General features: G+C 54.1%; 1 protein-coding gene across 1 annotated transcript; it reads right to left on the bottom strand.

The window, feature by feature from the left end:
• Window positions 1-826: 826 nt before the first annotated feature.
• On the bottom strand, window positions 827-2,807 carry GALNT4 (polypeptide N-acetylgalactosaminyltransferase 4). The gene has a single exon (XM_009905994.2). The coding sequence runs from the start codon at window positions 2,576-2,578 to the stop codon at window positions 827-829; it is 1,752 nt and encodes a 583-aa protein (XP_009904296.2). The 5' UTR covers window positions 2,579-2,807.
• Window positions 2,808-11,664: the final 8,857 nt, after the last annotated feature.

Genomic DNA, 11,664 nt, shown 5'->3' with positions numbered 1-11,664 from the left:
CCCCAGCTCTAGGTCCCTTTTTGGTTCCCCTCTCACCCCCCCAGCTCTAGGTCCCTTTTTGGTTCCCCACACACATTGCTCTAAGGTCCTGGGTTTTTCCCCCCCAGCTCTAGGTCCTGGGTCCCCCCACACACACACACACTGCTCTAGGTCCTGGGATTTTCCCCTCAGCTCTAGGTCCTGGGTCCCCACACACACAATGCTCTAGGTCCTGGGGTTTAACTCCTCACTGCTCTAGTCCTGGCTCTCCAAAGAGACTGCTCTAGGTCCTGGTTTTTTTCCCCACAGCTCTAGGTCCTGGTTCCCCCCACACACACTGCTCTAGGTCCTGGGGTTTTTTTCTCCCCCATCTCTAGGTCCTTTTTTTTTTTCCTCCACTGCTCTAGGTCTTTTTCCCCCTTCTGTAAGGCCCTTGTTGGAGTAAAAACTCTCTACTTCCCCATAACATTACTCTGCAGCTGTCATGTGCATACTAATTATCGAAAGGAGGGGGGAAAATCCCTCCTCAGTCCACTCAAAAGCCTTTGTCTGACCCTAATCATCGAGGCAGTAACTAAAGCATAACAGATCAGAATTTCACAACAATAAAAAACAAAAAGGCATTAGATCAACATTAGAACATTGCAGAAGCTAAGCCCCAGCATTCCCTCCTGCTTTCCAGCACACAGTGTCCCAGGAACTAAACCCCAGCATCTCCTCCTGCCCTCCAAAGTTCACCACAGTGCAGCTCCTCCACCAGCTGAAGACCTCCAGCTGAACGTCCCCATCTGCTCCCACAGGCGAGGGCCGTGGGGGCTCCCAGGCCAGGCTCCTGCCCGCCGGGGACCTACTTCTCAAACTTCCACATCTGATTTTTATCTCCAGCCTCGCAAGTTCTCATCTGCACGTCGGCACGCCCCTCGGCCGTGCGGTAGGCGGTAAGGCACCTCCCTGAGCGAGGGTGATAAATGGTCCCATCTTCTTTGAAATGCCAGATAATGCCTGCGGGGGGAGGAGAGCCGTCCTTCGGGCAGCTCCGCATCCCGACGAAGTCCTCGTTCTCGGGCACCTCCGCGCACAGCTCGGTCACGGAGTTAAACCTGATCTCCTGGTTTGACGTGTACTCAAAAAACTGATTGCCTCCTTGCCCGTGGCACCCAAAAAGAGAGAGGTGAGCCCCAGTGGGGTGATGCTCTGGCAAGACATAGTCGAGGCACTCCGAAGCTATCCCGGCGCTGCGGATAGCGCCGTGCCACCCGGGCCGGTCCTCCGGGACGTGCAGCTCGGCGAAGACGTTCTGGAGGTACCAGCTGAAACTCCTGCACTTCAAACGCTCCCTCAGGAGCTTCCTCTCGGAAATGTCCCCGTAGTTCTCCTTCCTGGCCGAAGGGTTCCTGTTGTAGAAGTGCTCCTTGTAGCGATCCATCCAGACCTCGGCGGCCCGCGCCGTGTTCTGCAGGAAGCTGGGCCTGGCGTAGGGGGCGCGCTTGGGGAACACGTGGCCCACGTGGGAGCAGGGGTGGATCTCCAGCGTGCCCCCGCACTGCCAGACCCGAAACGACAGCTCCAGGTTCTCCCCTCCCCAGACGTCCATGCCCGTGTCGTAGGTGCCCAGGTACTCGAAGTACTTCTTGCTGACGGCAAACAAGCCGCCGGCCATGGTGGGGGACCGGATGGGGTCGGTGTCGGCGGCGCGGCGGAGGCGCTCGTGCTTGGGCACCGAGTGCCACTGGAAGGTCAGCCGCCAGTCGAAGCCCCCAATCATGGGCTCCGCCGTCTGCATGTAGTACTCGAAGGTCTTCCAGTCGATGGTGTCGATGACGGGGCACACGACGACGCTCTGGTTCTCGGCGATCCTCTCCAGCAGCGGCTCCAGCCAGCCGGAGACGCACTCGCAGTGGCAATCCAGGAAGGTGAGGACGTCCCCGGTGGCAAAGGTGGCACCGATCAGGCGGGCACGAACCAGCCCTTCCCGTTTGTTGGTCCTGATCAGCCGAACCCTTTTCAGGCTGCTTATGTATTTCTCCAGGTCAGCCTTCAAATACACTTTATCGCTCAGGTCATCCACCAGGATAATCTCTTTGAGAAGCACCGAAGGAGACGTTTCCAGGACGCTGTGTACGGTCCTCAGCAAGGTTGACCAAGCCTCGTTGTAGAAAGCAATGACGACGGACGTGGTGGGCAACCTCCTGTAGTCGTAGGACTTGGTTTTACAGCCGCTCAGGCGGTTGTCCTCGATGTGCCGGTGGAGGGAGATTTTGTCACTCAAGTAAATATTGATTGCATACTTCTCGATGAGCTCCTCTTCCTGCTTCTTCTCCTCAGGGCTCAGCTGCAGGCGAGTGGCTTTGCCCCATTCTCCCGGGGCAGAAGGATCGGGAGGGGATTTGGCATAAACCGGACGGGCCAGATCCACAGCCGCTTCTGCTCTGCCGGAGAAGTGCCTGTCCCATTTCCCCTTGGTGATGCTCTCCCCTGCGAAGGAGGCACCTAAGGAAGAAACTGACAGCTCCACCACAAAGTAAGCGACGGTCAAGAAGCCGAGAAACACGCAGCTTTTGCGGACCCACGTCCATCTTCTCGCCAAACGGATCCTCATCGCAGGCGGATAAACGCCTCCCCTAGCCGAGAAGGGCTCCGTGTGCTGCTGCCGGACCACTCTCGTCTCCCCCAAACTCCCAGCTCCGCGCTCGGGCCGCCGGCCGAGTTCACCGCCCGTCCCCCGGCGGCGGGCCCGGGGGTTTCCAGGGGCGCCGCGGGGCGAGCAGAACGGCAGCACGGAGGCAGCCTCCGGCCCCGGCGCTCCCCTCACTTACTTCCTCCTCCTCCTCCTCTCCGGTGGCGGGACAAACCCCTCCTCCCGCCGCGTGGTTTGCTCAAAAAGTTGTCGCTTAAGAAAGGGGCAGAGACTGCTCGTCCCGCCCGGCCGGCGCGGGAGCCCGCCCCGCCTCCGCGCCCGGACCTGCGCCCGGACCCGCCCGCGACTGCCGGAGGGAGGAAGGGAGGCAGCGAGCCCGCCCCACCCGGAAAGCAAACGGAGACCGGCCCGGCCCCCGCCGCGGGCCCCCGCACTCACCCAGCCCCGCGCCATCCGCGTTGAAGGAGACGCCCGTCACCGCCGCTCGGTGGCCGCGGAGAGACCGGATCAAGACGGGGTCCTCCTGGGGGAGAGGGTGCGCAGCGGTCAGACTCCGGCTGAAGGCGGCCCCGCCATACCCCCCCCATCACCTTCAGGAACCGTTACCGGCCCGCAGACAGCGGAAGCACGGCGAGAGCAGGCCCCGCACGGAGCTGGGCGCCGGGCGACACCCGCCGGCCGTGGTAGCCGCTGGCAGGTCGGCAGCTGCATCTCGCTGGAGCGCTGCCCGAAGCCGGGGCCGAGCCGTTACCGGGGCGGAGCGGGGCCGAGCCCGTGCTCTTACCAGCACGGAGGCCATGGGCGCAGCGGGACGGTTAACGGCGGCTTGCCGAAGTGCCTGGGGCTGGGGCTGGGACCGGCCCCGGTAGAGCCCCGGTGCGCGCGCCAGGCGCGTCCGGCCGAGCCCCGAATTCATCCCCGGCGCCAACAGCGCGTCCTCCCGCTCCGCCCGCCCATTGGCGGCCAGCGCTGCCCGGGGGCGGGCCCTCTGCGGCAGCCTATCGGTGCGGTAGGTGCTCGATTCGCCCTTAAAGGGGCCGAGCCGCCGCGCCGCCCGCGTTGCCCGGCAACCGCCCGACCTGCAGACGCCGCCTCAGCGGTGAGCGGCGGCCGCGGAGCGGAGAGGCCTCATCGGCCAGGGCGAGCGAAGTACAGTCTCTTCGAATCAGACAGCTGCTGAGCTTGGAAGTGACCTTTGAGATGCTCAAGTCCAGCCTCTCGCCTAGAGCTCGCAACGCCGCCGCTGCTGCTGAGCCGCTGCCACTCAGCCGCATCCACCTGGCTTTGAAATCCCTCCAGCCGTGGGGACTCCACCACCTCCCTGGGCAGCCTGGGACAGTGCCTGACAACCCTTTCTGTGGAGAAATGTTTCCTGATCTCCCACCTGAACCTCCCCTGGCACAACTTGAGGCCATTTCCTCTGGTCCTGACACTTGTTCGGTAACCACAGAATGGGCTGGGCTGGAAGGGACCTCCCAGGGTCGTTCAGTCCAACCTCCTCTGCAGTAAGCACAGGCACTGTTGCACGGGAGACCAAGCTCCACCTTGCTGCAGCCTCCTCTCAGGGAGCTGTAGAGAGCAATGAGGTCTCCCTCAGCCTCCTCCACACTGAACACCCCCAGCTCCCTCAGCTGCTGCTCCCCAGCCCTGTTCTCCAGACCCTTCCCCAGCTTTGCTGCCCTTCTCTGGACCTGCTCCAGCCCCTCAAGGTCCATTGTGGGGTGAGGGGCCCAAACCAGGATTCCAGGGGTAGCCTCACCAGTGCCAAGTACCCCTGGACATCCCTGCTGCTGCTGGCCACACCATTGCTGACCCAGGCCAGGATGCCATTGGCCTTCTTGGCCACCTGAGCACACTGCTGGCTCACATTCAGCTGCTACCAACCAGCACCCCCAGATCATTTTCCACCAAGCAGCTCTCCAGCCACTCTGTGCCCGTACCTGAGGCAATCCATGCGTGTGCACAGAGGGTCTCTTCTAGTCCACCTAGAAATCTATCCAGTCCAAAATGAGGACTTTTTAGAATAGAACAGAATTAACCAGGTTGGAAAGGACCTCAGAGATTGGGTCCAACCTATCACCCAACACCATCTAATCAACTAAACCATGGCACCAAGTGCCCCATCCAGTCTCTTCCTAAACACCTCCAGGGATGGTGACTCCACCAGCTCCCTGGGCAGCACATCCCAATAGCCAGTCTCTTTCCTTGAGGAACTTCTTCCTAACATCCAGCCTGAACCTCCCCTGGCACAGATTGAGACTGTGTCCTCTTGTTCTGGTGCTGGTTGCCTGGGAGAAGACACCAACCCCCACCTGGCTACAACCTCCCTTCAGGGAGCTGTAGAGACCAAGGTCTCCCCTGAGCCTCCTCTTCTCCAGGCTAAGCAACCCCAGCTCCCTCAGCCTCTCCTCCCAGGGCTGTGCTCCAGACCCCTCCCCAGCTTTGTTGCCCTTCTCTGGACACCTTCCAGCATCTCAACATCTTTCCTAACCTGAGGAGCCCAGAACTGGACACAGGACTCCAGGTGTGGCCTAACCAGTGCTGAGCACAGGGCACAATGACCTCCCTGCTCCTGCTGGCCACACTGTTCCTGATGCAGGCCAGGATGGCGTTGGCCTTCTCTGCCACCTGGGCACACTGCTGGCTCGATCCTGCTTTAAAACACAACTGAGAACCTGACTTCAGTTGCTTAAGATTACACTGGAGGCAGCTGCATTAGCAAAAGAGCTCTCCAGACCCCAGAGAGGCCTTTGTCCCTCAGGCTGTTGAGAGATGAGGACACCAGCAGGTGATGGTGGTGTGCCGTGGGCGCTGGAGGGGACCCAGAGCGCTGCCTTGCCAGAGTGGTGTCAGTTATTCCTCCACCCATGTGCAGCGCAGGAACGTAGTCTCAGGGCACAAAGATTTAATTACAGGCTGCTTGCAGCTGTAGAACCATTACACCTTCTGCCCTCAGGGGTCTTTACAACCTCTGAGCCTACCTTTTTTTTTTTTGCCTACATCCAAATGGTTATGAAAATAAATATCAATGGAGCTTGTGGAGAGCTCTTGGGGTTCGGTTTGGTGGCAATGGTCTTATCAAAATCCCATTACAGTTCGCCACCAGCAGCAAAATAAACCCCCAGAATGGGACAAGCTGAGCACTGGCTTTGGGAATATATCTTCTGAAGAAAGAGGGAAAGGGTTTTTTAACCTTCATCAGGAAAAGGAGAGTATGAGTTCAGTTTGAGAGTGCTGAAGCCCAACAGACCCATCACCAAAATTGCTTAGCTAGTTCCTTAGCCCGTGAGGATTCCAGGAAGCCCTACAGAACAGAGCTCAAGTTAATGCCATTGAAAGACTTTTTTTTTGGCTTTCCCAGTCAGTCATCCTTCAAAAAAAAAAAAAAGAGCTTACTTTAGCAGAAGTGATCCAAGCTGTGCTGTCACAGCAGGCAGGTAGCAGCAAGCCCATTAGATGAGGTTAAGGGGAGAGAAGGACAAGTGCCAGAGAAAGACAAGTGCCAGCTCCTTTCTTCTTGTGGCTCAGGTTTGATCACTGCAGAGATTGATATTTTTTTTCACCAACTCCAAAACTGAATTCCACCTATGCCTAGAAATATTCCATAACACTAGTTGGGATCCTGCTCAAGAATGTCAGCAGCACAGAGTGGCCAAGGCTGGCAGGGACCCCTGCAGATCATCTAGTCCAAGTCCCTGCTCAAAGCAGGCTCAGCTACAGCAGCTTGCTCAAGGTTGCTCTCTAATTGTGCTTGAAAGTGCTGCCAAGGATGCTGACACTACAACCTCTCTGGGCAACATGGTCCAGCCTGTGCCCACCAGCACAGGAGAAAAAAGGAAAGTGTTTTCCTGTGTTCAGGTAGAATTTGATGTGTTGTAACCTGGAGCCATTGCCTCTTGTCCTGTCAGCAGGCAGAAAGGAGAAGAGCCTGGCTCCTTCCTGTGGTTCTAGTCCTCACACCCCACAGCTGTGGTAAATTAAGACCCCCTACAGAGCCAAAAAAGCTTAGTGCTTGTTTTGGGGGCTTGGGTGGTGGGGAAGCAGAGGGGCTCTGGGGCAGATGTTGGGTGGTGGGGAAGCAGAGAGGCTCTGGGGCAGATGTTGGGTGGTGGGGAAGCAGAGGGGCTCTGGGGCAGATGTTGGGTGGTGGGGAAGCAGAGAGGCTCTGGGGCAGGTGTTGGGTGGTGGGGAAGCAGAGGGGCTCTGGGGCAGATGTTGGGTGGTGGGGAAGCAGAGGGGCTCTGGGGCAGATGTTGGGTGATGGGGAAGCAGAGGGGCTCTGGGGCAGATGTTGGGTGGTGGGGAAGCAGAGGGGCTCTGGGGCAGATGTTGGGTGATGGGGAAGCAGAGGGGCTCTGGGGCAGATGTTGGGTGGTGGGGAAGCAGAGGGGCTCTGGGGCAGGTGTTGGGTGGTGGGGAAGCAGAGGGGCTCTGGGGCAGATGTTTCCTACCTGCAGGCAAGCACAACCTGTGCCTGCTCCTGTTGGGTTGTGTGTTGATCAGGCCTCCAGGTACAGCGGTCTGCAGGCAAGGTCACCATGTTGGTTCAGGTAGATGCTTTCTTAGATACCTACCTTACCTTGGCCAGGTATTTTCTTTCTTAAGTCCTCCTAGCCCTTTCATGCATGTTTTCAAAGCCCTGCCCTGAGGACTTTTGATTTGAAGTGGGTGTTAAAGACATACCTGACAGAAGGCAGAAAGCTTTTCAAGTTCCCGGCCCAGGGTTTTGAAGTATGATCCCCATTCTCAGCACCTGCACATCTGCAAGCATGACCACAGTCCCCACTATGCATGGAGCAGGAACCTTGTCTGTGTGCCAAGGAGCAGCCACATAAGCAGGCACAGAGGCTGGAGTGAGGCCAGCGTTGGCCTCTTCTCCCACGTAACTAACAACAGAAGGGCTGATGGCCTCAGGCTGCAGCAGAGGAGCTTTAGGTTGGATATTAGGAAGAATTTATTTACTGACAGAGTGGTCAGGGATTGGAAGAGGCTGCCCAGGGAGGTGGTGGAGACCCCATGCCTGGCAGTATTCAAGAAGCCTGTGGCCATGGCACTTGAGGGTTTGATGGCCAGGGTGGTGTGGGGTTGATGGCTGGACCGGATGATCTGAGAGGTGTTTTCCAACCTTAATGATTCCATGAATGAGCATCAAGGGCTCAGCCAGGAAAGTGCTGCCTATGAACCCAGGAGAAACACTTGGTCTCAGAATGTTCAGTCCTCCTTCTGATCAATTTCTCAGGGTTAGGCTCTGTTCATTCTTAGTCTGAAACCCAGTTCTTCGAGTCTTCACACCACTTAAAGAAGACATTAAGGACCCTTGACTGGAAGCACCACCAGCCCCATTGCACAGCAGTTTTCCAGTGTGTGTGCTGCTAGAAGGTGAGATCTTGGAAGCAGAAGGCAGAAGATCATAAGGCAGGGCAGAAGAGTGATAAAGGAGACAAATGCACTATTGCATCTCTCGCTCCACCTGTCCTTCACTGCCTCCCCTCAGCAAGCCTGTGCAGACTGCAAGGGGGAAGAGCAGAAAGGGAGAAGATCCCAAGATTTTTGTCATGCCCATAGTACTGCCTTTGGTTTAGACACAGTGTAAGCCTCATCTCCTTGATGGGTCCTGCAGTCTCTTGAAGAAGGTGGTTAGGTAGTTCTGTATGGAGTCCAAGACAGAAGAGAGACAGAAACAGCTCCAAGGCTCTTGAGTCTGGAGGAGAATGTCTCATTAACATGACCCTGAACAAGCAGAGGCCACTTCAGGCTGGAGATGGCTGGAGCTGGATCTTGGCTCATCCAACAAAAGTATTTCAGTGAGGGCTGGAAATCTGCAAGACCAGAAAACATGTACAGCTTGGGGAGAGGGTGGAGGTGACACCAAGCAGCTCCTTAGAACCAAGCACTGGCATCGGAAGAGCAGGATGAACGTGGAGACATTCCACTGTGGTTTCTGCAAGCCTTAAAAGGATCTCAGGTCTGGGGCACAGCAGAGGCTGGCACTACTGGCAGGAGAAACTCCACTTCTCAGGCCAACACAGCAACAAACAAAGTCCTTCCTTCCTTCCTTCCATGAGGAACCACATTTGCTTTCTGTTCAAAACACACTGGAGAGCCTCCTGCCACTCTAGGCAAGCGCAAGAGTGTTGCTTGGCTGTTTCTGTGCTTTTCACACTTGGTGCAGACCCCTGCATTAACCCGCTGGCTTGGCATTAAATTGTGGCCATGATTCTCTCCAGCCTACTCCATGAAGCCATTCCCTCTTCCAGGCAGCCTCTGCCAATCCCTGACCACTCTTGTACCAAGAAATTTTTCCTCCTCTCCAACCTAACCCACCCCTGGCACAATTTCAGGCCATTTCCTATCACCTGGAACTAGGGAGAAGAGACCAACCCCAACCTCACTCCAGCCTTATCTCAGGGAGGGCAATGAGGTCTCCCTTCAGCCTTTTTGCCACGCTGAACACCCCCAGCTCCCTCAGCTGCTCCTCCCCAGCCCTGTTCTCCAGGCCCTTCCTCAGCTTCATTGCCCTTCTCCAGCCCCTCAATGTCCTTGCTGGAGTGAGGGGCCCAAAACTGAACCCAGCTTTGTTGCTTTCCTCTGGCCATGCTCCAGCACCAAAACTTCCTTTTGACACTAGGGAGGGACTGTTCAGAAGGGCTTGTAAGTGACAGGACATGGGGCAATGGTTTGAGACTGGAGCAGGGCAGATTTAGGTTGGACATCAGGAGGAAGTTCTGCGCAACGAGGGTGGTGAGACACTGGAACAGGCTGCCCAGGGATGGGATGAGCCCATCCAAGCTCAGACTTCATAGAATAGGATAGAAGATAGAAGATAGGATAGAAGATAGGATAGGATAGAGGATAGGATAGAGGATAGGATAGGATAGAGGATAGGATAGGAGAGAAGATAGGATAGGAGAGAAGATAGGATAGGAGAGAAGATAGGATAGGAGAGAGGATAGGATAGGATAGAAGATAGGATAGGAGAGAGGATAGGAGAGAGGATAGGATAGGAGAGAGGATAGAAGATAGGATAGGAGAGAGGATAGAAGATTGGATAGGAGAGAGGATAGAAGATGGGATAGGAGAGAGGATGGGATGGGATAGGAGAGGGGATGGGATAGGAGAGGGGATGGGATAGGAGAGGGGATGGGATGGGATAGGAGAGAGGATGGGATGGGATAGGAGAGAGGATAGGAGAGGACAAGACCAGACCAGGTTGGAAGAGACCTTCAAGATCATCATGTCCAACCTATCATCCAACACCACTTAATCAACTAAACCATGTAACCAAGCACCCTATGCCCTGGGCAGCCTGCTCTAGGTGGAGGCATCCCTGCTGACTTCAGGGGGGGATTAGACTTGATGCCCTTTGAGGATCCCTTCCACCCCACTGCAATCTGGGCATCTGGGGATGGAGCCGAGGGGAAAGGCACACCAAAACCCTGCCAACAAAAGACTCCTGAATGAATAGAGCTGTAAGAAACCATGGCTGCAATTTTATTTTAACAAAAGGGCAGATTTATTCATGTTTACAAACAAGTTGCAAAAACAAAAAGGAGAACATGGATGCTACCCCCCTCCCCCCCCCCGCCACTGACAGCCTCTCCAAATTGCCAACAGCCCTCATGCTGCACGAAGGATCTCGAGAGATTAGAAAACCCCAAACCAAAATGAAACCAATTAAAACAAAAAAGGGGGGAAAAATAAAACAAAAAATTATTATTATTAATAATAAAAGAATAAAATCAAATCACAGTTCCACTCACAGTTCACCAAGACAGCACTAAAAAAAAAAAAACCAAAACAAAACCTAACCTGTGGAGACCAAAAGAAAAACCAACCTCAAAAGAGGACTAAAGGTTCTGATGTTGGTTTGGATTTCATCCCTTGTTTGGTTGGGGTTTGGTTTTGGTTGTTGTTGTTGTTGACTACTTTTGGTTTGCCAGAGAGAACAGAAACGTTTCAAGCACGTCCCCCACTGCTGCCCTGCACTGAAAACAAACCCTGCCCAGTGCTGAACCACCCAAGGAAAGCGAAAAGGAAAACAACCAAAAAAAGCCCCCCCCCAAAAAAAAACCCCAAAGCAAGCAGCAAAGTCAATGACTTCTCCATGGAATCGGTTTGGTTTTGTTTCCAAGTTGCTCAAAATGAAAAGCAAGTTGCCCCAACAACCATCACTTGCAAGGGAAGGAGCTAGAAGCAGGGCAGAGGTCACGGAGAACACCTAACTGCTCCTCTCGCTTCGCTGGTTTGGTTTCCTCTCTGTCTTTAGTGTTCTGTTTGTTGTCTCTTTACAAAGCGTTTAGTCTTCAGCTATTTGGCTAGCAGTTATTAGCAATTTATCTACAATATTTCACAAGGGAAAAGCTTTTGTTTGGGGTTTGTTTTTTTTTTTACTTTTTTTTTTTTTTTCCTTTTTTCTTATTTTTTTTTCCCTTTCTTTTTTTCTTTCTTTTTTTTCTTTTTTTTTTTTTTCAGGCAAAATTTTGTAGTTTCCATGGAAACAGCCTTCCTGGAGCTGGGGTTGGGGGTTCTTTTTCCCCCTGAAAATACAGCACTAGCTGAAGGACCAGTTTATTTTGGGGGTTGGTTTTTGGGGTATCTTTTTGGTAATTTTTTTTTTTAACTTTATTTTCTCTTTTTGTTTGGATTCTCAGTTAGTTTGGATTCCATTTGTTTGGATTCTCAATTAGTTTGGATTCTCTGTTTGGATTCAGTTTGGATTCTCTGTTTGGATTCTATTTGTTTGGATTCTCAGTTAGTTTGGATTCTCTGTTTGGATTCAGTTTGGATTCTCTGTTTGGATTCAGCTTGGATTCTCTGTTTGGATTCTATTTGTTTGGATTCTCAGCTAGTTTGGATTCTCTGTTTGGATTCTCAGTTAGTTTGGATTCTCTGTTTGGATTCAGTTTGGATTCTCTGTTTGGATTCTATTTGTTTGGATTCTCAGTTAGTTTGGATTCTCAGTGTGGATTCTATCTGGATTCTCTGTTTGGATTCTATTTGCTTGGATTCTCGGTTTGGATTCTATTTGGATTCTCAATTAGCTTGGA

This window comes from Dryobates pubescens, chromosome 15 (assembly GCF_014839835.1).
Source record: "Dryobates pubescens isolate bDryPub1 chromosome 15, bDryPub1.pri, whole genome shotgun sequence".
NCBI lineage: Eukaryota > Metazoa > Chordata > Aves > Piciformes > Picidae > Dryobates > Dryobates pubescens.
Note: the sequence above shows the minus strand (reverse complement) of the source record. Positions and strands in the feature narration are given on the sequence as shown.